Consider the following 26,418-nt stretch of genomic DNA (forward strand, 5'->3'; position numbering starts at 1 on the left):
TGTTGTGTTCAACAGCAGGGTTGGCTGGAAAGACAAGGAGTTCGGTCTTGGCTGGGTTGAGTTGAAGGTGGTGTTCCTTCATCCAGGCTGAGATGTCTGCCAGACAGGCAGCGATTCGAGCGGTCACTGTGGTGTCGTTGGGCTGGAAAGACAAGTAGATTGTGTGTCATCAGCGTAGCAGTGGTAAGAGAAACCATGTGACTGGATGATGGGTCCCAGTGATGTTGTGTATATGGAGAAGAGAAGTGGCCCAAGCACTGATCCCTGAGGTACCCCAGTAAGTAATTGGTGTGGCTTGGATACTTCCCCTCTCCAGGCTACCTCAAAGGACCTTTCTGAGAGATAAGAGTTGAACCAGTCAAGCACAGTTCCAGTGATGCCCAGTTTAGAGAGGGTGGAGAGTAGGATCTGATGGTTGACTGTGTCAAAGGCAGCAGAAAGGTCCAGCAGAATCAGAACGGATGATCTGGATTCAGCTTTCGCCTATCTCAGCGACTCGATGACAGACAGCAGGGCAGTCTCAGTGGAGTGTCCACTTTTGAAGCCTGACTGATTGTCATCCAGCAGCTTGTTCTGTGAAAGATAGGCGGAGATCTGATTGAAAACTGCCCTTTCAAGTGTTTATGCCATGAATGGGATGAGAGAGACTGGTCTGTAGTGTTCTATCTGTGTGGGGTTAAGTGCAGGTTTTTTCAGCAGTGGGGTTACTCGAGCATGCTTAAATGTAGTGGGAAAAGTGCCTGCAAGAAGGGATGTGTTAATTATGTGTGTAAGTGCCGGTAGGATGGACGGAGAGATGGCCTGGAGAAGGTGTGATGGAATGGGGTCAAGGGAACAGGTTGTGGGGTGGTTGAGAGGAGGAGTTTAGAGACCTCAGTTGTACAGAACAGACCAGATCAGCCCAGGTTTGTGGTGGTATGGGATAATGTCAGTTTCCATCGCGCTGCTCTGGTCCAGGCCTGGTTCACCAACCACAATCAATTTGAAGTGGTATACTTGCCCCCTTACTCACCATTTTTAAACCCTATAGAGGAATTCTTTTCGGCTTGGAGATGGCGTGTATATGACCGCCAACCACATGCCCGCATGCCTCTTCTGCAGGCAATGGAACAGGCCTGCGGCGACATTCAGGTGACAGCAATCCATGGATGGTTTCGACATGCAAGGGAATATTTTCCCCGGTGGCTAGCGGGAGAAGACATTGCTTGCGATGTCAATGAGGTCCTCAGACCAGACCCCAACAGACGGCAGGATCCATGAGCCCACGTATGCACAATTGCCATGATTTTCTGTGTTTACAGTATAGTGTTTTTTCTATTATCATAATTTTTTTTTTGCTTTATCTGAATTCATGTTACTGCAATGTACAGTGCTGCAATGTACAATATTGAGTAGGCCTATTTGCTTTTTTGATTGTTTGAAAATGTACCTCCTGAAAATATGCCTTCTGAATAAACAGTGAAAATCAAAGACTGCAGTGTTTTATATAAAGTAGACTAGTGTGATTTCCCCCTGATCTGAAAGTGTATGCATATGATGCAAGTATGTGTCATTTTGTCATCAGAGTTACATTTTGACAAAGGAATGTTAGGTTTTGATAGCAGAGTTTAGGTTTTGATAGTAGTTTCAATTTGACACAGATGTGAATGGTATATTTCCCAATGTTGTGTCATGTTTACTTGTGTGTAGAGTTTTGGCACAATGAGCGAGGTTTTGCAAAATGTGTTCAAGCAACGGGCAAAAACTGTAATACTTAACAGTCATAAATTGATGTATAATAACTACTCACAGGATAATTTAAAGGTTGTGTAAATTTAACTCTCATCGATAAAAGTAAAATGCTGTCATCATACACACACCCTCGTGTTGTTCTGAACCTTAGACATTTTTATTCTGTGAAACACAAAAAGGAAATATACGGCAGAACATTAGGGACTGACATTCTCAGTCACCATTTTCTTTCATTGCATCTTTCTTTTCAATTTAAGTGATTGACTGAAATGCAATATTGCAAAACCTGTTAAACAGAGCTTGACTAGATATCGGCTAAAGACAAAGAATAAACATGCTTTACACAGGTTGCAGTGAGAACACACAGTCAATCGTTTATTAGTACAGGTGCAGCTTAAATAGAACATCACATGGCATGGACACATGATAAACACACCTGAGAGGAATCCACAATAATTGGGAGCATACTCATTAACCAGATCAATCAATTAACACCCCCACTTGCTCACACGTTATTCACAATCATTCACATTCAATCACAAACAAAAACAAAACAAAGAAACATCATGGAAACCAACTGAATTACATCTTGGCTTGGCTATAACCCAAACAGGAACGTGGAAAAGGTAAGTAGCTTCACTTTTGTAGCTGGTTTGGTCATTAGGTCAGCAACCATCTGATCTGTTGGGCAATACTCCAAAAACACTTCACCATTGTTTACAGTTGACCTTTACCAATCGTTTATTGGTACAGGTGCAGCTTAAATAGAACATCACATGGCATGGACACATGATAAACACACCTGAGAGGAATCCACAATAATTGGGAGCATACTCATTAACCAAATCAATCAATTAACAAAACCTTCACAGAATAATAACATACAGGTCTGAAACATACGGAGCCCGAAAGAGGACAGAGAGGAGGACTTTTCCCACCTGATATATTTTGCATTTCCTAGAAAAAAAACTACAATAAAATGTGTTTTTAGTACAGTAACCATAATTGAACAATGGTATTTGTAGTAAAAACATAACCACAAAACTTACCAGAGTTTTAGTAGTAACCATATTTTAACTGTGATACTTGTAGTGAAATCATTGTAATAACACGGGACAATGAAGTATGATAATAAAATTATAATTTTGTGGTTCCTCTGATTTTACTTCCAGAGGAAGTACATGAAAAAACATGTAACCATTATGAAAATTAAACCTTTTTTTACTACAGAAAGCATTATTTAACCATAGTATTTAAAAACCATTACTGCAAGATTTATGATGGTTACTAAAGTCATGTTTGATATAATTTTACTAAAGTGAAACCATGATTCATTTATTGTGAGGGAGCAATAATAAAGTGATAGTTCACTCAAAAATGAAAATTCTCTCATCATTTACTCACACTCATGCCATCACAGATGTGTATGACTTTCTTTCTTCACTAGAACACATTTGGAGAAAAATAGTAAAACATCTAAGCAGGTCCATAAGCAAGTGGATGTTGATCAGACTTTTGAAACTCCAAAAATCACAGACAGTCAGCATAAACGCCTCCAGCTGTTGAATTAATATCTTCTGAAGCAAAACGATCACATTTGGTGTGAAAAAGATCAATATTTAAATACTTTTTAACTATAAAGTATCACTTCCGGTCAGTAGCGGTATGTGTGTGTGTCATTTTGTCATGTTCACACGAGAACAGACACACGTGCGACATATGCAAAACTTGACCTTCTGAACTTTTCCACACAGCACTGAACTTTTGAACTCTCTATGCATGATTGGACTAAGCGTGCAAGATAATTTTATACACCAGGCTTAGCATGATAATATCATCTACAATAACAGATAATCACGCATCACCATGCTTTAAGTTAATGGAGTAAAATTATAACTTTTACTCTGGTATCCTATTAGGAAGCTCTCAGTCTAGGAACAAAGGAGGGGAGGTCCCACTCATTCTCTTTATTACAAGAGAGAGAGAGAGAGAGAGAGAGAGAGAGAGAGAGAGAGAGAGTGAGTATCTCTCGTATCTCATGGGAGAGAAAGTCGAGTGTGTTCAGCTGGCAGCGCAGTATGTGTCGTCCTGTCATCACATGAGGGCAAGAGACTGACCCCTCATCATATTACAGCTCTATTCAAACTCATATTTTAATTGACTTTTTTTCTTTTTTTTCTCCTCCCTTCCTCATTGCTCTCTGTTTTTTCCTTTTCGTTTGTATTTATTTTAATTTGTTTATTATTAGTGGTGCTTGCAAAGCATCACTATTGTAATCTCACATACTTATTATTATTATTTTTATTTTTATTATTCTTCTATCTCCGTACAAATCTTCGGCACCTAACTCGTCCTGCACCGTTTGGCTTAGACCCACGAATGAGGTGTCAAATCGAATTTGGACACGTATGCTATGACTTTTATAAGCGATCGGGTGTACGGTATTTGCCCCAGGGGCAAAAAACCGGCGAAAAATCCCATAGACTTAACATTGCGACAAACTTTGACGCGTCACAGCTCCGAGCTAGGATTTCGCAGAAACGTGTCATTTGCCACATTTGAAGAGGCTGGCAGGCTCTGTAAGAGCATACCTCAATATGGGGTAAAAGTTGCACCCCTGGGGGGCAGGAGCTGCCCAAAGTTGCCCCCATTGACTTACAATGGTGTAGGACGGCCCATGAAATGAAATTGCATAGGGATTTTGTATTGCACATAGCTCTGGATCACAGTGTCATAGAGACAAGGGGGTGGGCTCATTTTACTCAGACGACCAATCAGTCTCTCAGGATCATTGTGAAGCTATCATGCCACGCCCTAGCAACAATTTAAAGCACCTTAGCCACAAGTCCCATAGACTTCTAATGAAAGACATCAAAGGGATATCTCCGGATAGAAGTGTCATAGAAACACAAGGGTGGTCTCGTTTGACTCGGGACAACAAACAGCCAATCATGTATCACCTAAACACTTCCTAGCACCTCCCTAGCAACCATTGTCGAGCGCCTAAGCAACCAAAATCCATAGAGGGATATCTTCCATTCTGAATGTCACAAAGGCATGGGAGTTGGTTTATATCATTCATACTGACAAGCAGCCTTTGGAGATTCATGATTGGCAGCTGCCAAGCCACTCCCTAGCAACTAAATAGAGTACCCTAACAACCGTTTATCAATAACTATATCTCTGCACCAGAAAATCAGAGAGACTTCTGGGTTGATTTATTTCAATCAGGATGGCAAGGAGACTTCATGAGTATCACTATGGTAACTGCCTAGCAACCACATGGGGTTACCCTTGCAACAGAGTAACAAATCACATATCTCTGCATCAGAAAAATGTAGAGCCTTCCGGGTTGACTTATTTCAATCAGGATGGCAAGGAGACTTCATTAGTATCACTATGGTAACTGCCTAGCAACCAGATGTGGTTACCCTAGCAACCGAGTAACAAATCACATATCTCTGCACCAGAAAATAGTACAGACTTCTGGGTTGATTTATTTCAATCAGGATGGCAAGGAGACTTTATTAGTATCACTATGGTAACTGCCTAGCAACCACATGGGGTTACCCTAGCAACCGAGTAACAAATCACATATCTCTGCACCAGAAAATCAGAGAGACTTCTGGGTTGATTTATTTCAATCAGGATGGCAAGGACACTTGATAAGTATCACTATGGTAACTGCCTAGCAACCACATGGGGTTACCCTAGCAACAGAGTAACAAATCACATATCTCTGCATCAGAAAAACGTAGAGACTTCCGGGTTGACTTTTTTCAATCAGGATGGCAAGGAGACTTGATTATTATGACTATGGTAACTGCCTAGCAACCAGATGGGGTTACCCTAGCAACCGAGTAACAAATCACATATCTCTGCATCAGAAAAACGTAGAGACTTCCGGGTTGACTTATTTCAATCAGGATGGCAAGGACACTTGATTACTATCACTATGGTAACTGCCTAGCAACCAGATGGGGTTACCCTAGCAACCGAGTAACAAATCATATATCTCTGCCCCAGAAAATAGTACAAACTTCTGGGTTGATTTATTTCAATCAGGATGGCAAGGAGACTTGATTAGTATCACTATGGTAACTGCCTAGCAACCAGATGGGGTTACCCTAGCAACCGAGTAACAAATCACACATCTTTGCACCAGAAAATAGTACAGACATCTGGGTTGACTTATTTCAATCAGGATGGCAAGGAGACTTGATTAGTATCACTATGGTAACTGCCTAGCAACCAGATGGGGTTACCCTAGCAACCGAGTAACAAATCACATATCTCTTCACCAGAAAATAGTACAGACATCTGGGTTGACTTATTTCAATCAGGATGGCAAGGAGACTTAATTAGTATCACTATGGTAACTGCCTAGCAACCAGATGGGGTTACCCTAGCAACCGAGTAACAAATCACATATCTCTGCACCAGAAAATAGTACAGACTTCCGGGTTGACTTATTTCACTCAGGATGGAAAGGAGCCATGTATTGTATTACCTTGGTAACTGCATAGCAACCACATGGCCTTACCCTAGCAACCGAGTAACAATTCACATATTTCTGCACCAGAAAATCGTACAGACTTCTGGGATGATTTATTTATGACCATAAATTTTTTTCTTTTCAAGTTATAACATGCTATTTGACGAGTTTTGCCACGGCAAGCACCACTCACATTTTCTTCAGGAAATGTAACTATCTAGTTAGCATTATTATTCATTTATTGTATATACATGTTGTTGTTTTTATGTTTGTAATGTGTTTATTACTGCTTTGGCAACATTGTACACTGTATACAGTCATGCCAATAAAGCTCATTTGAATTGAATTGAGAGAGAGACAGAGAGAGAGACAGCGAGAGAGAGAGAGAGAGAGAGCGAGAGAGACAGAGAGAGAGAGAGAAAGAGAGAGAGAGAGAGAGAGAGATCTGAAGCTGCTAAATTACAATGCTGGGTTTACTAACATTTTACCCTCTTAAACACCTTGAACTAACATTGTACTTGTCTTTCTCATGTGTATATCTACCTTAGATATTGTCAGACTACCTCATGTAATGTTTCCTTGCTTTAACCATATGATTGATTCTTATAATCACATATCATGAATGTCCATGTCTAGCAAGAATCTATGCTGAGTCAGAGACTTTTGAGCTGTTAACATTATCATCCAGTCTTTTTTTTCTGCAAAGTCTTTTGTGATATTAGTTTACTTTGCCACAACAGCCTTCAGCCGTTGAACACACCGCCTATGAATAAAACCCGGCTCATTCATCTCGACTCGTCATTCCCGAATGGCTTCTCTGGCATCATCTTTTGCTCGATTCCCAGACCGCCGACATAATGAAAGAAACAACTCATCAACTGGATTTACTATACTAGATTAGTTTAGTTATTAGGTTTCGAATAGTTTAATAAAGTCTCGTTGTATTCAAAGAGAAGTGTCTTGTACTTCACGCTCATAAAGTTAATGTTTTAAACTGTCTGATCCTGTTACTTGCTTATAAATGGTGTTTATGCCAAATTGAGGATATTATTTCACTGGCCACAAGGTGAATTGATATAGACGTTCAACATATCGGTAGACAAATACATTGATTGTGTGTTTAAATATTAATTCTGTTAGATTCCCTAGAGATTCCCTAGAGATTAGATCATTATTCCCCCTTTTAACCAATAATGAGCTAAAATTCAGAAATATAATGGTGGAGAATGCGAGTAATTTAATCTAAATTCATGAGCATACATCAAGTCATTTTGAGTGTTTATTATTTCTATTATTCCAGTTAACAGATCAGAAACAGATAAAATGAGTCTGATGTGTCATATGTGATGTGCGCCGGCCTGTTGTTAGTGTTGTTGTGTGAATGAGAATAGCTAGAGTTTGCCTCTCAATGCAAGAAGGCACCAGAATAAACTTTTTGACAAAATTTGAGTCATAGTTTGTTTTAGTTGAAACTGCAATAATTTCAAGAAAAACGCCCCTGTCGGGACACAAACCCCTCATTGTGTAGGTCTAAGACAGACTCTGAGCCTCATGTCTTTCTGTGTAGGTTTTACTGCAGCGAGGTTTATTTCATTGAGATGCTCCAATGACATTCAACTTAGCTGGTACTCCATGTGTTTTATCTATTTGAGTAACTGAATAAAAGATTGCCCATTGTATGTGCTCGCTGAGCAAAATTAATCGATACACTTCTGTAGCATTGTGTGTCAGTGTCCGAGTGTGATTTGACTGGGAGTTTTATTTTACATGCATGATAGCTAGTATATTTTTATGTTTTAGTATGTAACTAAATGAAGTGATCATAGTGTGTTTTATGCTAATAAATTGAAATAGTTTTGCTTTTGCTAGTGTGAAAGAAAATATAATAGTTATATATTTTATATATATATATATATATATATATATATATATATATTACAGCTAGAAAAAGCATTATGTGATCAGCCCTGTGTTGTGCTTATGGGTTGAAATGCAGATAAAACCACCCATGCCACCGGCAGTCGAGAAAGAGAGTCTTGTGCCTGAACAATTACTAATGTGAAGCTGTAGAATTATTATTGTGAAGCTGTGAGCACTGCAGTGTGTCCATTAGAAATTATTACCTGAGAGGAGCAACTCACCTTTCATGTCCTCCTTATCATCCTTAAACTTTACACTGGCGCCGAAGTCTGATGGAGTCGAATGGATGACATTTATGCTGACTGTCTGTGATTTTTTTTTTTGGAGCTTCAAAAGTCAGATCACCATCCACTTGTATATTAAGGACCTACTGAGCTGAGATATTTTACCATTTGAACACAAAGGAAGAATATCTCAGCTAAGTAGGTCCATACAATTCAATTTAATGGTGATCAAAGATTTGAATCTCACAAAGCACATAAATGCAGCATACAAATGATCAATAAAACTAGAGTGGTTTAATCCATGTCTTCTGAAACAATCCAATCAGTTTTGGGTGAGAACAGACCAAAATATAACATCTTTTTCATTATAAATACTGACATCAGTCTTTGGCAATCATGATTTTAAGCTTTTATATGGATGACTGTCCACTTGTTCTCTTCTAAATGAGATGTATGCAAATATAACTTGAACTGCAAGAGAAAAGAAATTGATCCAGTTGCAGAGAACCCCTGAAATTAAAAGGGCAGTTCACCCAAAAATTCTCTCATCATTTAATCACCCTCAATCCATCCCAGATGAGAACGACTTCAATTATTCTGCAGAACACAAACAAGTTTTTCAGAAGAATATCTCAGGTCTGTAGGTCCATAAAATGCAAGTGAATGGTGGCCAGACCTTTGAAGCTCCAAAAAGCAGATAAAGGCATCATAAGAATTGTTACATATCCTGGGTGATACAGCATTTGAGAGGAGCAGTGAGTAAGATGAACACATTTCTGTGAAAATGATTGAAAATAGAGTCCCTGCAAATACTGAGGTCATGTGACTTTGTATTGAAAGTGGTCTTATGACGCCTCTGAACTGAACTCTTTATATTTGGTTTGTTCAGTCATGCTGATGGATGATAAACTGTTCCTGTTTGTACTGTAGTGAAGGTGGACAGGGTCTGAAATTGTTCATCTTATACGTCCGACAGAGAAGTGACCCCTCATCTGTCTCCACTCTCACCTCTATGACGGTAAACTTCTTCATGTACCTGTTCCAGGCTCGGCCACCAGATGTCGCTATCAGTATGCATGAAATCTTGTGTTTCAGGTGACCGGTGACATCTGTGTTACTTGATCTGTTTATTTTGAATGTTGTAAAATACAAAATTCATGTTTTGCAAATCTTAATCAATGAAAGAAACACACTGTATATCATTTTTGAGAGTCAACTAATACATGAGATCCCACAATTAAATGAAAATACCTCAGCTTACTATGTGGCATTCTTTGTGAAATGTGACAACAGGAGTTTTTATGGTTTTTTTATGACATTAACCACCACCGGGAATATCGATGCTGCTATTGATATTGTGCTTTTTTTAATTGTTGGCCCATGTAATCATGTGCTAGATAGACGTCTTTGACCATTAGGACACCTCTCGCTGTGTTTTCAGTGCTGTGTTTAAAGGGATGACTCGTGTTAGATTTGTCCAAATCAATGGACTCTTTGGAGCGACGCGACAGCTTCAATCACAGCACGAGTCGAGTTAAAGGAAGAGGCAGAACTGCTTGAGCAAATGATGCACACACTTCTTGTTCAATCATCGTCTGGCTTTCTGGTTGTCAATCACTCTAAAATAACAGTAAATGCATGACAAAAACGGCTGCCAAACGTTTACCATAAACTGAAATAACAATTTTAAAACAACTTTATAAGTAGGCCTAAAATTATTATTTTTTTTTTCATTGAGCAATATTTGCTGAAATTGTAAATTGTTGTGAATAAATTAATTTTCATTAGAATTTAACACTTATTAAAAAATATTAATGTTCAATTAAACTGTATTTTCTCTGTAAAAATAAATGTATTTTTACAGTTCTGAGTCACATTTGAAGTATAATACAGTTGCAATATGTAGCAGGGTTTGCAGCGGTTGAAAATTGTCTTGTTGTGAATCTTAAATGACAAATGTTGCTTACCTTGTCAGTTTTGTCTAACATCATATAAATAATAGTCCTGGCAGGTCTACAACTATAACTGAAAGAAGAGTCAGAGGTTTTCAAGGTTAAAAAAAAATAAAATAAAAAAAAGTAGGAGACACATGATGACATAATTTATATATATAGCATCATTTTAACATATCCACTGACATTCATATATTTGTATTTGGTTCAGTGGTTGAATAGCTGTGGGTTTCAAATGAAAATTATCTCGTTTACTCACCCTCATGCCATCCCAGATGTGTGTGACTTTCTTCTGCTGAACACAAATTAAGAATTTTAGTAGAATATTTCAGCTCTGTGGGTCCTCTCAATTCAAATGAATGATGACCAGAACTTTGGAAGTACAATAAATCCTTGAAAATGAGCTGGGGGCATTTGTCAAAACATGGGTCAGTACACTGACTTTTGGGCTACTTTATGCCCTTCACATCAGCTACCCAAAGACGCTGACATTTTTTCTTTCTTTTTGTGATGTCATACAGTAAATGGTGTTGCATCTTGATGATGGCAATGTCTGGCCAAGTATAAAAGATCTTTTGAATGAATAGTTTCATTTATAATTACAAAATCTTTCTGGTTTTGTTGCAGTATTAGTTCAGAGAGTTTTCTGCATATATTTCTGCAGTCTGTTAAAATGCATTTTAAATAGTTTATTTAGATTTATTTTAAGTCATTGCATAGCCCACTTGTTTTTGTTTATCATCATGATTTTGTTACTATTTTTGTGTTTGAGAATGTATTTCGGTTCTAGGAGAGCATGAATATCTCTGTGAGATTGTACATTTGTAAACAACAATAAAAACCTTCGACATTCAGCAGTTGTCTGTTATTTCTTCAGGTCATTTTATTTTAATGTTCATTGAAAGTAAATGAACAGAACCTAAAATCTGAAGCTGCTAATAGCACTTAAAATTGAGCTGAATGAGCTTAAAATGGGTTAAAAAAAAAAAAAACCTTCAATATATTAGCTGGTGTTTCACAGTATTTTAAGACACATGTTTGAATGGAAGCTCATTCATTTGGTCATAGCAGCTTCATTTATTTTAGGGGAAGTTGCTTCAAATTTCTAGTGGAATTTGTTTAAAAGAGGGATGCAGAAATGATGCACAATATTTTTAAGCAAATCCAGCACATTATTTTTTCAGTGTCTCCAACAAAACCTGCTGTATCAAACCCTCTGAATATTCTCACTCTGAAACTTATTCATGAAAATAAAATATCCAATTACAAATCTAAACTTATTGTTAAAGAAATTGACAAAAACCTCAAACATGATCAAGATGAAACATTAAAACTGAATTTGACCTCCACAACAAACTTCAGCACTATTCGGTCCTAAACAGAAATACCAAATTTACAAAAGATTATCAATGAAACAGTTTAAAGAAAGAATGATTGTGTCTAAATATAGACTAAGTGACCATGATCTAGAGATAGAGGAACACATCACAGGTCCTTGTTGCCGAGAGAGAAATAGAAACATCTTTGTAATGTTTGGCAATACTGTTATAAAACTGTCATGTCAATAATGCTGAACTGAAACTGAAACAGAAGAGTTTGAGATTATCCGTTCTTTTAATTCTTTCAAATAAATCATATAAAATCAAATACATTTTTCATGAACTTGCAAAGATTTTAAGGGGGCGGCATTAAATTAGAAAACATACATTTGACTTTATTGGCTAAATATGAAAACATACATTTAACAATAGAGGTTAAATTCCAATTTTTATTCACTATAGTTTTATATAGAATTGTTCAATAGCCTATAAAGTATTTAACACAATTACATCAGAAGTAACTGTAATAAATTACTGAAAAATTAAGAGTAATACATTACATTACTTTTTTAAATTAAAAATAAATTGAATTACAGTAATTAATAACTTAGTAATTCATTACATCAAACACTGATAGAGAATACCAAAAATTACAGCTCAAAATACTTGCCATATACAACTCTGTTACACAGTAACACACACACACTTGTTAAGCTTTTATTTGTTCATGTAACATTACTACATTACTGAGGTGTTTGGTTGGTGCTACATCATCAGGTTTTTGGTCATCAATTACTCACCCTCATGTTGTACCAAACCAGTTTATCATGTGGAACACAAAATGAGATGTTAGGCCTCAGTCACTGAATCTTTTTACCCATTAATGAAAGTGAATGTTGAATAAGATAATTTGTGTTCCACTGAAGAAAGAAAGACATATGGGTTTAGAACAACATGAGGGTGAGAAAATTATGACAGATTTGTAATTTTGGCTCAACTATCCCTTTAAGAGCATGAAACACCTGCTGCACCTTTAAATGTTGTTTGTTCTTTCAGACTCCTCCTCCTCAGGTGAAAGATAAACTATTAAAACAGGATCTATTTAGTGACGAGTAGAAAATTAGACGACGAGAGAAACAGAGAAAGTTTGACAGTTTTTGTTCCACTGAATCGTCTGAAACAATCAATAAATTCATTGTGAAGTATTTTGTAGGTGATATTCTAGTCAGTAAAGAGGAACATCAACAGTTCTTGACAGGTGAGTACTGAACTGCTGTTAAACAAACCAAAACTCACAAGACAACAATAATAAACCTTTCAAACTATCAGCTACAGTAAGACATCTAACAGATATCTAAGTATTAATCACAGCAGAACAAACAGATACTGAGACTTTTGCTCTTTTATCTGAATTGTCAGTATGTGTTCAGTTTCTTTGGCACTGAAATGTTATTTCTTCTATTGACTTGAAACGTTGCTTTGTTTTCTTCTGTTGAGTCTTCTGATGTTTTCTCTTTATGCTGGTGTTTAACATGTCATAAAAGCTGACAGTCTGCAATTGAACCTCATTGATTCATTTCTAATGGAATATTCTAGAGGACAAATAAAAACAAATATGTGTCAGTATTGAACAAATAAACACGTCACAAATATAGATGATGTCCCGTTTGTTGACAGGTGTTCAGTGGACTGTTCAGATGATGTCATGGACTCCACAAAGGATCTCAGTGGACAGACAGACACAGGGAAGGTCAAGAGGTCAGAGGATTTCAATGCTTTAATAAAATACACTGATAGATATTTCTGATATGCTGCACAACACTACAGTATAAAAACACTGAGGAGAAATGAGAACAGACTGGATTATCTCAAGTATAAACATGTGAAAACAGCTTTAGGGTAAAGTGAGATCTACAGTAAGATGACAGTGAGACCGGTTTGATTCAGTCACAGACATGCTTAGATCTGCTGTGTAATGTCATGTGCTCAAATATATCTTCATCAAATAAGCAGAAGTGAAATTGCTGAATGTTGAACTAGGACTGTGCATTAAACATGACCAAACAGTTCCTGTGTGTAACATAACAACAACACGACATCTTCCATTAAACACACAAGGTGTGTGAGAATCAGCAATGTTCAGCTGGTTAGCATGTATTTCAGAAGTCTCATGTTCGAACTGTTTGCACACAACTTTACAGAGAAACTTCAGGAAAACTACAATCTCCAGTGTGCTGCTTTTCACTGTCCTAAACCAAAAATATTCTCAAGATGGAAAGATGGAAAGTCATTTTCTCTAAGTGATCACTGCTACTAAAAAGAATAAATATTGTTCCCCTTCTGTCACTCACTTGATGTTGTGTCGATGTAGTGACACTAGTGGAGTCAAGAGCCCCGAATACCTCCCATTCTTTGAGAAAAGGCCAATGAGAATTGGCAAGTAGAATTTGCATATCACTCTCCCATACATGCAGGTATAAAAGGAGCTGGAATGGCAGGAAATTCCACCGCGCCTCTTCCATGTGCGACTCTTGAGCCCTCATGACATATCGCCACATGTTAACCTCTCCTCTTGGCATGTTGTGGCCTCTGTGGGGTCACACCTTCCCCAGTGCGTACAATAGCGTTAACTGGCCCCAGCTGAATCTAATACTGTCTGGAGAGAAAAACATAGAGAGAAAAGGACGCGGGCTGGCGCAGCCTGCTCCCATGTTAGTTACGTTGCATAGATGTGGGGAAATACATAATGTCTTTTGGGGCGTTGGGGGAGGTTATGTGCAGACTGATGCTCCTGCTATTACGCACACAGCAGCTTGCTTGCACCTGCATCAGCAGTCCACGTAACACGGTTCAGCTGTTTTCTATAGGGACCCCTAGTGTCACTACATTGACACAACATCTTCCATTAAGGAATGGAGGTTACGACAATAACCATTATGATTTCAATGGCAAACTGACACTGAAAACACTGGAAAAGAACATGTTACCTCCCTTGAAGAAGAGAGAAATATTGGGAAGAGTAAAACTGGGAAACCGATGAGAGGAAAAGAGTGTTTAATTGCAGTTGTGTTTTAGTGTCATTCATGGAGAATCTCCTGAATCCAGCTGTGTGTCCATGAAGAGTGACCGGTCAATGCATCATCCACTTAAATTCAGTTCAGGAGCCCCTTGTGCTGATGTGAGGTGAGGACTCTCATGTTGACTGACAGTATGAACGTGTACACCACAGTCTGAGGGACGATTAGAAAGAATCCAGTGTATAAAATAACTTAACAGTTAAAACAAATGTTATCAATTGGTCCAATACTGATTATATGCCACTATCATGCATATATACAGTACATGTGATGTGTACATTTGTTTAAAATAAACTTAAAATATTTGCTCACACATCATGACTGTTAAAACAAATGGTGACTGTTGGAACAATACTAAAATTAAATTAAATTAAATACTCTATGTTATGAACACAATCCACGTAAGATCAGATCATTTTTAAAGGGGATAAAAGACAGAGATGCAGCATTATCATTTAAATGTTACAGTTTTTACAATCATTTTCACACATGTCTCCATCCTGAGAACACACTGTCAAAACTCTTAATATAGTCAGCACAACAGCAGTGTCTGAGGAATAAACTGTGGATCATTTTGTCTTTGCTTTCAAAAAAAATACAATCTATGATCACATCTATCAAAATTCATGACATGAATCTGAGGTTTGAGCAATGAGGTTTATTTGTTCAGTAATTCTGTATAACTGTATAACTGTAAATCTAAAATAAATACAAAATAGGCAAGTATAATAAAAATGTGTCCTATTCTAGAGATGTTTGTTCACAGCAGCTCTATTGTTTATATGAGAACTTTGTTGATGTTTGTGCTAAACATTGCAAGTTCTCTGTGGCATATAATATATAAGACACATCATTAAATGTGTTTTATTGCACTGGATGTTGAAATTATGTTTTCAGATTACTAAAAAAACACATGAACTAAACTCTGTTTAATTGCTGTTTTAGTGTCATTCATGGAGAATCTCCTGAACCCAGCTGTGTGTCCATGAAGAGTGACGGGTCAATAGAACAACCAGTTAACTTCAGTTCAGGAGAGTCTTTGATCAACTACAGAAACAAACAGGATGAATCAGAGTCAACTGCTGGGAAAGTGCCATTGGACTCCATTTTTGAGGTGTGTGTGTGTGTGTGTGTGTGTGTGAGTACCTGGTGTGTAAACATTGCCACTGGGGAGACAAAGGCGTTTGGGTGTGGTGCTGGCCACCCACCCCCTTGTGTACCGTTCCGGCCTTCATAGGTGCTCGCTAACAGCACTTGCCCCTACAGTCTGTTAAGACTAAATGGGGGATCTTTGTCTTTGTGTGTGTGTGTGAGCGTGTATTTATCACTTTGTGGGGACCAAATGTCCCCATAAGGATAGTAAAACCCGAAATTTTTGACCTTGTGGGGACATTTTGTCGGTCCCCATGAGGAAAACAGCTTATAAATCATACTAAATTATGTTTTTTGAAAATGTAAAAATGCAGAAAGTTTTCTGTGAGGGTTAGGTTTAGGGGTAGGGTTAGGTTTAGGGGATAGAATATAAAGTTTGTACAGTATAAAAAGCATTATGTCTATGGAAAGTCCCCATAAAACATGGAAACACTACGTGTGTGTGTGTGTGTGTGTGTGTGTGTGTGTCTGTATGAAACCACACACACTCATTCCTGTCCTTATAGGCTGTTTTATTTAATACACACTGTCAAATCTCTCTCTCTCATACACATCATTTTGAGAAGCTTCACCCTCATCTTAATAACACACACACACACAAACACTGATGAATTCAAGACAATTAAAGCACAAATAAAATGAGTGGTGATTCTTGTCCACTGATCCTTCAGTTCCTCTCTGTTACTGAATTGAGATTTGTTTGAATGTTCACTGATTTCAGGAACTTGAACACAAAATCATCTCTCTGATGAAGAAAGAGCTGAAGAGTTTCAAGAGACTACTGATTTCAGATATTCCAGCATGCTCTGAGAGAGAGGAGGAGGAGGAGGATGAAGGTCAGAGCAGAGTCAGAGAGGGGTTTCTGAAGATCACACTGCACGTCCTGAAGAAGATGAAGCAGACAGACCTCACTAACACACTTCAAACCAGTAAGAGCTCGCACTCACATCACTATTACATCACGTCACCTTCAGAGGAAACACACAGTGTCTGGATTCACTCAATATTAGTGAAAGAAAATAAACTTAATGTCTAATGACCATCAACATCAATAATAATTCCCATTTCTTTTCCTCTTTACATCAGAACTGATTTCTGTGCATCAACAAAAACTCAAAACAAAACTAAAAGAGAAATTCCAGAGAATTACTGAAGGAATGTCAAATCAAAGCAGCTCAACACTTGTGAATGAGATCTACACAGAGCTGTACATCACAGAGGGAGGGAGTGCAGAGATCAATAATGAACATGAGGTGAGACAGATTGAGACAGCATCCAGGAGAGCAGAGACACAGGAAACACCAATCAAATGCAATGACATCTTTAAAGCCTTACCTGGACAAGACAAAGCCATCAGAACTGTGCTGACTAAAGGAGTTGCTGGAATTGGGAAAACTGTCTCTGTGCAGAAGTTCATTGTGGACTGGACTGAAGGAAAAGCAAATCAGGATGTTCACTTCATATTTCCACTTCCTTTCAGAGAGCTCAATCTGATGAAGCACAAAAATATCAGTTTGATGGATCTTCTTCATCAGTTTTTCACAGATACAAAAGAACTGAGAGAATTGAAAACATTCCTTGATGACTACAAAGTCATTTTCATTTTTGATGGTCTGGATGAGTGTCGACTTCCTCTAGATTTCCAGAACAATGATATTTTGCGTGATGTGACAGAATCGGCCTCAGTGGATGTGCTGCTGACCAACCTCATCAAGGGGAATCTGCTTCCTTCTGCTCTGCTCTGGCTCACCTCTAGACCAGCAGCAGCCAATCAGATTCCCCCTGAGTGTGTTGACCAGCTCACAGATGTACGAGGCTTCAATGACCCTCAGAAGGATGAGTATTTCAGAAAGAGAATAAAAGATGAGCGTCTGGCCAACAGAATCATCACACACATGAAATCATCAAGAAGCCTGTACATCATGTGTCACATACCAGTCTTCTGTTGGATTTCAGCCACTGTTCTCCAGAGACTGTTGAGTGAAGGAGAGAGTGCAGAGATCCCCAAGACTCTCACTCAAATGTTCACACACTTCCTGATCTTTCAGAGCAAACTGAAGAGCCAGAAGTATGATGGGAAATGTGAGGTGGATCTTCAGCAGGCTAGAGAGAGGATTCTGTCTCTGGGAAAACTGGCTTTTCAACAGCTGGAAAAAGGGAATCTGATCTTCTATGAGGAGGACCTGAGAGAGTGTGGCATTGATGTCAGAGAAGCGTCAGTGTACTCGGGAGTTTGTACCCAAATCTTCAGAGAGGAGTTTGGACTGCACCTGGGGAAGGTGTTCAGCTTTGTGCATCTGAGCATTCAGGAGTTTCTCGCTGCTCTGTATGCTTTTGTTTCCTTTTCTAAACAAACATCTGGTCTCTTCAGTAAGTTTAGGTCATCTATGACTGATTTCCTGAAGAGTGAAGTGGACAAGGCCTTACAGAGTGAGAACGGACACCTGGACCTTTTCCTTCGATTCTTTCTGGGTCTGTCACTGAAGTCCAATCAGACAATCATTACAAGACCTACTTACACAGACAGGAAGCAGCTCTGAGAGCAAACAGGAAATAGTTGAGTATATTAAGATGAAGATCAGGGAGAATCCCTCTCCAGAGAAATCCATCAATCTGTTCCACTGTCTGAATGAACTCAATGATCATTCTCTAGTGCAGGAAGTACAAACATACGTGAACAGAAGAGATATCAATCGTCTCTCTGGAGTCCGTCTCTCTCCTGCTCAGTGGTCAGCTCTGGTGTTTGTGTTGCTGAACTCAGAAGAGGAGCTGGATCAGTTTAATCTGAGGAAATATGATCCATCACATGAATGTCTTCTGAGGCTGCTGCCGGTGGTCAAAGCATCCAGAAAAGCTGAGTGAGTAATTTAGAGTTTTAATCTCACTTTATTGTAACTAAATAGCAGAGGTTCAAATTTAATTTGTATTATGTTAGACTACAAACAACCCCTTATAATATTTTGATGTTTGTTTCATGTGGTTTTTTTTTTGTTTTTGTTTTTTGTAATCAGAGAAACCTTAATTTTAAACAGACACTGTAGCCAAATAGATTCAAAACGTTTAATGTAAAGTAAAAAATCTAGTTTAGTATAACAAAAGCATGTTTTCCACTAAATAAATACAAAACGATACTTAATAATTTGTATTTATGCTTCCACATACAATAATACACATCAGCCTAATAAATAAATCATAATTCCATAATATTTTTACTTAAACATTTCTTGAATGAACATGATGTGCAAAAACCCAGTTAAATATTATACAATACTGAATTATTATTGGGGGACCCAGTCAAGCTTATTATTATAATATAATACTGAATAATTATTACTATTATTTTAAGGATTTGATTGTTTTATACTTTAGTCATTTAATTGTCATATTGTAGCTTCCTTTATTCCTGCAATGTTTATTTTTGATTATCCTGTAATGGATTGTACTAAAAACTATATTAAATGATGTTATACTGTAATATATAAAATTGCATTAAGATGTGAATAATATAGCGATCAACATTTATTTAGACTGGTAATGAATTATTAGTTTAGACGGCTTTATGTCAAGTGTTTATCTTTGTTGACTGATTTACTGAGGTGACATTATTGTTAAATTAGAAGATTGTACACAGAGGAAAAGAGAATTTGGTGGTAAATATTGTGTTTATCATATGTAGGTAATTTTTTCATCTAAGTGTAATCAATAGGTGTTCGACTTCATCAGGGTCGGAGTGGCAATCGGGAAGATTCGGCCAGTAAAAAATTGGGCTGGTTAGGTCTGCATGTTGATTGACAAACTTTCATCATATGTCGCATAACAATTGCCAACAGTTGATCCCACCAGTAAAAGCACCTTCAGCATTCTGTTTATATATATCCTCTAAACCAGGGGTTCTCAACCTTTTGCAAGCTGGGCCCCCCCAAAGCTGGTTCATTGCAGTTGGGGCCCCAGTGCCCCCCGCCCCATGCTTTATTGTTGTTATTATTATTATAATTATTATTATAATTGGCAGTAGCACCAGACTTCAAATGTGAGCTTGCAGGCATTATTATTATTATTATTATTATGAGTAGTAGTAGGCCTATCATCATTACTAGGCTATTGCTATAATTGGGAATTGGCACCAGACCTCTGATATTAATTTATGCTTTATTATTGTTGTTATTACTAGGCCTAATAGTAGGCATCATCTGCATTTTTTACAGACGCTTGCTGGTAGGTGATGTTAATGTGAGACCTGAGCCTGCTTTGCCTTGCAAAGATCCTCAATTCTTAGCTCAATGTTTGATAAACATAGCCTCAAATCATCCTCAATTTTTTTGCACGATTGCGGTATTTCGTTTTGAGTGCAGTCATTTTTGAGAATCCTGCCTCACACAAATATGTCGATGCGAAAGGAAGGAGAATCTTCAAGGCGACGTCACAGAGTTCAGGGTATTCCTGCATCAATGCTGCCCAGAATGACGAAAGAGGGCAAGAGCTAAAGAGTTCCTTCAGTCTACTGTCACTCTTCAGCTCAATAAGCTGTTCCTGCATATCAATTGATAGCTCGTTTGCTGTGCACACAAACGGATCTCGAACCCACGCATAAGAGCGATAATCCTCTTTAAAGTACGTCGCAAATTGTTTTCTCTTTGCTGACAGGTGCTCAGACGCTGATTGAAATAGGGAGGAGAAATCGTGTGACATGCCTGCATCAGTGATAAAGTCTGCAAGGCTGGGGAACATGGCGCAGTTCCCTCGACTGATGCGGCCATGCTAGAGGTCTAGTTTTTGTGTGAAGGCGTGCACTTTGTCTGCAAGGAGCAAAATATGAGTTTCGCGGCCTTGCAAAGACAGGTTGAAATCAAACAAATGAGCGCCGTTTTCTAAAGTCTATGAGCGCAGCTCACACAAATAAACTAAATTGACATACTGCAGTTAAATTTCAAAATGTGGTGTTTTTATATTATAAGTCACTTACATTTTAGACGAAATAATGACTGTTTTGGTCTATTTTAGCAGCGAAAATAGATCCGATGAATCCAAACAAAGATCACAGCATAGCCATAGCGCATCTCACAGCAATACTCAATCGTGTTTTGAATGATTCAGTGTTGTGAACGAATCGGTTGAGTCAAAGATTCAATGACCCACTCACAAACATCTGTCTCATTCTTGATGAATCGGCCGTTTGAACGAATCGTTTGAATGAACGACTCAATGACTCGCTTAATGAAACCGCTTATCACCTGCATTTGCGCTCACTATCGACAAACCAATCAAATTTGTTCAAAACTTTTTTTTTAAATCAGTCCAAACACATTTGAAGTTTTATTCAGGAGTTATGTATATACAAAACTATAACTTTTTATGACAGTAGTTTAGTGATAAAAAAAAATAAAAAATTCCAGTTTTTTTTCCCTTCCATCGTAGCCTACTCGCGCCCCTCCGGGAGAGAACCACTGCTCTAAACCAGAGGTCGGCAACCTTTTTGACATGGAGTGCCATTTTTTATTTTCCTGGTCAATGGCTGTTTTTCAGAATACAAACACCGGCAGAATGTTCAGTCCCGTGAGACATCCATAAGTCTAACCCCCATATGACCCGTTTTCAACTCCTCCCCTGACTGCAACCGGTAAATCTAGCAGATCGGTAAGGCAAGCCACAGATGAAAATACCTATTGAATTATTGGGTGCATCTTAACCAGCTCTAGTTCACTAATCAGGGCACTGGTCAAGGAGTCAGCCATTTTTAGAGCTGTCCCAATCGCAAAATCATTCCAGTGCACTAAAACATTTGCTTTCTATAAATGCTCAAAATGCACCAGGAAAACTGGTGAGAGCATCATTGATCACTGTTTACATTTACCAGAAATGTTGTCAATAGAGGACGAGCGCAAGTTATTTTCTCTTTAAAAGATTGATAATGAGTACATTGCTTTTGTCAGCTTAAAGCCAAGTGTATTACATGGTGGCCTGAAAAAACAGGGCCACATTATGAAAGAGAAGCACCCACATTTGCTGCCATTGAAAACAGTTTATTTATTTTTGTAGCAAGTTGTTGCTTACGATGATGTCAGAGTGACATAATTTTGTTGTTTACATTATGTTAAAACCATAATTAGTATCTGGAATAGGCTTAAGTAACAGGTAAAATGTCACAAAAAGTCACGTGTCTTATTACAGCCCATGTATATCACCAGATGGCACCACGTTATTTTTTTGCAATTGATGCAAAAATGTTCACATACTGTATGTTTTCGGGACAAAAAGTCATAGATGTCATAATATTTCACAGGAATTTGGACCCAATTTGCAGGGATGCTGAACAAAGAGCTTTAATAAAAAAAAGAACAAAATACAAACCAAAAACTCTCACTGTAAAATGAACAGAACCAACATGAAACTAAGAAAATAAACTAACAAGACACCAACCAGCGAAACCGACTAGGAATGACTGACTAACCAAACTCTCAAAACAATCTGACAGACACAAGAGGGTAGAAGGCACAATATGTAGAGGGAGAGCACATGAGGAACAGATGATGACAATCAACACAACGAGGACCAGATGAGGATGTGTGGCAAGGGGGAATGAGGAGGAGGAGTAAGGAGGGTGCACAAGGCTGACACAAACACAAACAAAGCCATGTGCTTAAAACAAATGCACACATGGACCAAAACAGACAGAACTTCAGAACAAAACAAGTAAGGCTGTCCAGACCGGATCTTGACAGTAGAAGTACTTAACCAATTTACAAACACCGATGAGCAATCAAACATAGTGGCCCCATTTCTTGGGGAGAATATATTTTTACTTTGTACCCAACAGCTGTACTGAGAAGCCTTCACTAAAACTTATAGTGTTATCTTAACACACTGTTATCTTGTAAATTCTCTCTCAGTCTGATGGGCTGTAATCTGACAGAGAATAGTTGTTCAGCACTGGCCTCAGTTCTCAGTTCAAACTCCTCAAGTCTGAGAGAGCTGGACCTGAGTAATAATGACCTGCAGGATTCAGGAGTGAAGCTGCTCTCTGATGCACTGAAGAGTCCTCACTGTACACTGGAAATATTGAGGTCAGTGATTTTCAGTAGAAATAATCTGACACTGAAACAATATATGGCTTAGTGTCTGTCACAACACTTTTTCTCAAACTGTGGAGCATTCACTCTGGAATTACCATTTATTTTATAAAACTGTGTTCTAATAATTGTCTCTTTATTTGTTTTAGATTTGCATCATGTAGATTCACTGGTCAGTGCTGTGAAAGTTTGTCTTCATTTCTACAATCATCAAACTCCTTGAGAGAGCTGGAACTGAGTAACAATGACCTGCAGGATTCAGGAGTGAAGCTGCTCTCTGATGCACTGAGGAGTCCTCACTGTACACTGGAGATACTGAGGTCTTTTTGCTTTTTGAGAATTTTTTCTAAACATTATATGAATAAACTCTTATTTAGCACTATATTTATTAAATTTCAAACACAAAAAAAGATAATATTGTGTTTTAAATGGGAGATAGCAGTTTCTTCAGATTTTTGTTTAGTCATCACTTTTTAGTAATTTTAGAAATGTATTGATGAAAGTGAAGAAATTGTTAATATATTAGGAAGAAGGAAATAACAGTACATACAGTAATCCAGCAACCATAAATGGCATGTCCACGTTACCAATCGCATTTACTCAAAAATACAGAATCAAACCAATTGTACAAACAGTGTATAGTGAATAAGAAAATTACTTAAAGCACACGTGAAGTGCTTTTGGGATGCATCTTGGGCTGCATCCCATCTTGGGCTGCATCCCAAAATGTAGGCAGCTGACTTGCTACCTAATCATTTAATGGCTTAACTGACAGCTGTTTTGAATGAAATGAACACTTAAGGAAACTGCTATCCGAACAGTTTGAAAAGCACCTTATTTTCATCGTACCCTCGTATACAGCCTCCAGAGGTAGCATTTTCCTGGTTTCCGACGCAGCCTTGAAGTTGCACTCACGTGCTCGTGCAGATCAACATTTTAAACAGCCTGTATCGCCTACTACATGATTTGTGAACGAGAGGAACTTTTGATCGTGATACTGAAGTTTTTGATTCTGGTTGATGGAATACTGCGCTTCAGAGGAAGATATTAGATGAGCATTCGACGGGAAGAAAACACTGGATTCTCTTGTGGTTCGTGAATGGCATCTGTTTAAACGAGATATGCACATATTTGCAGACGGTATATAATAGAATTTGTATTGATATTTGCCTTTTATCATAAGTAAAGTTACAGGGAGCTGTTGAGGACAGTTACAATACATGATTCAGAGGAAGATATATGAGCTTTCAACAGGATGCTTGATCGGCTCAAGTTGTGTAATGTTGGTTTATTGGATATGTGCATATTTGCAGAGAGTAAATGATAATAGTTTGATTGATATTTGCCTTTTTGTCACTAGACAAGACAGTTAAAAGTTACAGGGAACTAGTGGTGTCAAAAGTACCAGTACTTTGGTACCAAGTCAATATTAAAATAAAAAAAGATGTAACGGTATCAGAGTTTCTGATATGAGGACCGTTTAAATGACACTCTGTTGCACACTGGAATATTATTGTAGTTACACGATGGCATGTAACAACAAAACAAACTATGACTGGTTGTTTATATGTCTCAGACACTTCACATGCAAGCAGGCGATTTTCGTCGGCAAACGGGGAAATATATTGGCCAAGGCGATCATTAAATATGTCAGAAGATCATCCTATTTATCGGCCTTGGCGATGTATTGGTCGACCACTACTGTGTACTTGTGGATGGGCTCCCTCTGCTGAGTCTGTTTCCTCTCAAGTGAATCAAGTTATTCTGATTGTGACATCACAGTTCAAAATGATAACTGCATACATTTTTGACCAGCTCTTTAGGACAATCTTCTTAAAATGTTCAGTTGAGGAAGAAACTTGCTGCAGATATACAGTAGAATTTGCTTTTATACCACAGACAAACAAAAACAATACACTGAAACATCATGAAATATCATATAATAATACATAATAATAACACAGTCAGTGAGACTGAAGGTAGTTGATATACTGTATAATATATCTCAATTATGTTCTGCCAATTTTATTTATTTATCAATATTTGTGTATTTGCTCTGAAATGTCATAAAGAGTATTTTTTTTAATCAGAGGGAACATAATTTCAACCAAACAGCTACTGTAGCCCAGTAGATTCAAAATGTTTGAAGCAAGACATAAAAATTGTGTTACAAGTAATTAAAGCATGTTTTCCACACAGTTTTTCAGTAAACAAAGAAGGATGAATAATGTTTATTCATATTACAAAACATTTATGTGAATGAACAGTGAACAAAAACAACAACTTCACACACTTGTGTTTTGGAACACAGTCAGGTTGAATATTATTGTAATATATGAGTGAATTATTAAAAGACTTAGTGGATGTAGCGAATCAGCTCTATATTCTTCCACCATTAGGTAGCGAATCAGCTCTATGAAATATTAATAATCAATCATAACTTGTTATAATCAATTATGAATATTTGGATCAGTTAATCGGGTTAACTTGATGTAGCTACATTAACATTACAACCAAATACTCGGTTCATCCCGTGAACACTCAATTTTGGTTATTAATTAATTAATTAATAGAAATGTACATTTCCGGGCAAGGGAAATGTCTTTCTTACTAAGTATTAAGAGCAAGTAGTCAAAATCTATGATTAGTGACTTTAGATATGAGCTTGAGACACAGACAACTTTACATGTGACATGAACAAGACTTTATTAACTAGACTAAACATTTAAACTACTCTAACATACATATACATACATTCATACAGTTTACCAAGGGAAAGAGGGCTGAAGCAGAATACAGGAAGGCAAGAAGTTATAGCATTGTTTGAAGTTCAGCAGATCAACAGCCTGAGCAAACCATCATATTAGTTCTGACACGCCCTTTTTAGAAAGGGGTTAAGGATACTTAATGTATCAAATAATGAGACTAAGTTTGATACTTGCATGTCCCATTTGAATTAAACTGTCCTGATGCAATTTGTTGAGGCTCCAGTTGATCTTTGATGATGTTGTCTTGATGAGAGAGAACCAGTGGGAGTCAGAGAATCTTTGGTGAATGGAAAGTCAAGGCCGTAGCCTGGCGCACGCTTGGGAGTCCTTGGGGCCTTCTAGTTTGGCATCATTCAGTGAGAGAGTGAGAGAGCACAAGGCTCAGAGGGCAAGAGAGGCAGGAAGCAAGAGAGGCTAAGAGTAGACTAGAGCTAAGAGATAAGTGGGCGCAGTAGTTTTATACCCTTAAAAAAAACATGTCCCACCTCTCATTGGCTCGACCAATGAGAAGGGTTTGGGTTCCAGGCGGGAATTTGGTTTATTGCTCTTTGTTCTCACATTTCTCATTGCATGTGCAAGAAAGAAACTAGGAAATATACTTGTAATACTAATATGTTGTTGTTATCGACATATCATGTACACAGTCACTTCGATCTTCAAAATACCAAGTTATAGAGACCAAACATGACACACATATGATTTCGGTTAACCAT

At 37.8% G+C, this 26,418-nt stretch overlaps 2 protein-coding genes across 2 annotated transcripts in view; both read left to right on the forward strand.

Moving 5' to 3' along the window:
• Positions 1-26,418, forward strand: part of LOC127650797 (uncharacterized) — a 66,164-nt gene that overhangs the window by 29,961 nt on the left and 9,785 nt on the right. Inside the window, 7 exon segments of the mRNA XM_052136435.1 lie at positions 14,763-14,824; positions 15,694-15,832; positions 16,715-16,799; positions 16,957-18,362; positions 18,364-18,728; positions 22,758-22,931; positions 23,087-23,257. Coding sequence (XP_051992395.1) covers positions 14,763-14,824; positions 15,694-15,832; positions 16,715-16,799; positions 16,957-18,362; positions 18,364-18,728; positions 22,758-22,931; positions 23,087-23,257 — 2,402 coding nt within the window.
• Positions 12,754-26,418, forward strand: part of LOC127650386 (NACHT, LRR and PYD domains-containing protein 3-like) — a 125,294-nt gene continuing 111,629 nt past the window's right edge. The window contains exon 1 of the mRNA XM_052135784.1: positions 12,754-12,899. The gene's annotated coding sequence lies outside the window, so the exon portion shown is untranslated. The remainder of the gene's footprint in view (positions 12,900-26,418) is intronic.

Source organism: Xyrauchen texanus, chromosome 10 (genome assembly GCF_025860055.1).
Source record: "Xyrauchen texanus isolate HMW12.3.18 chromosome 10, RBS_HiC_50CHRs, whole genome shotgun sequence".
Taxonomy (NCBI): Eukaryota; Metazoa; Chordata; class Actinopteri; order Cypriniformes; family Catostomidae; genus Xyrauchen; species Xyrauchen texanus.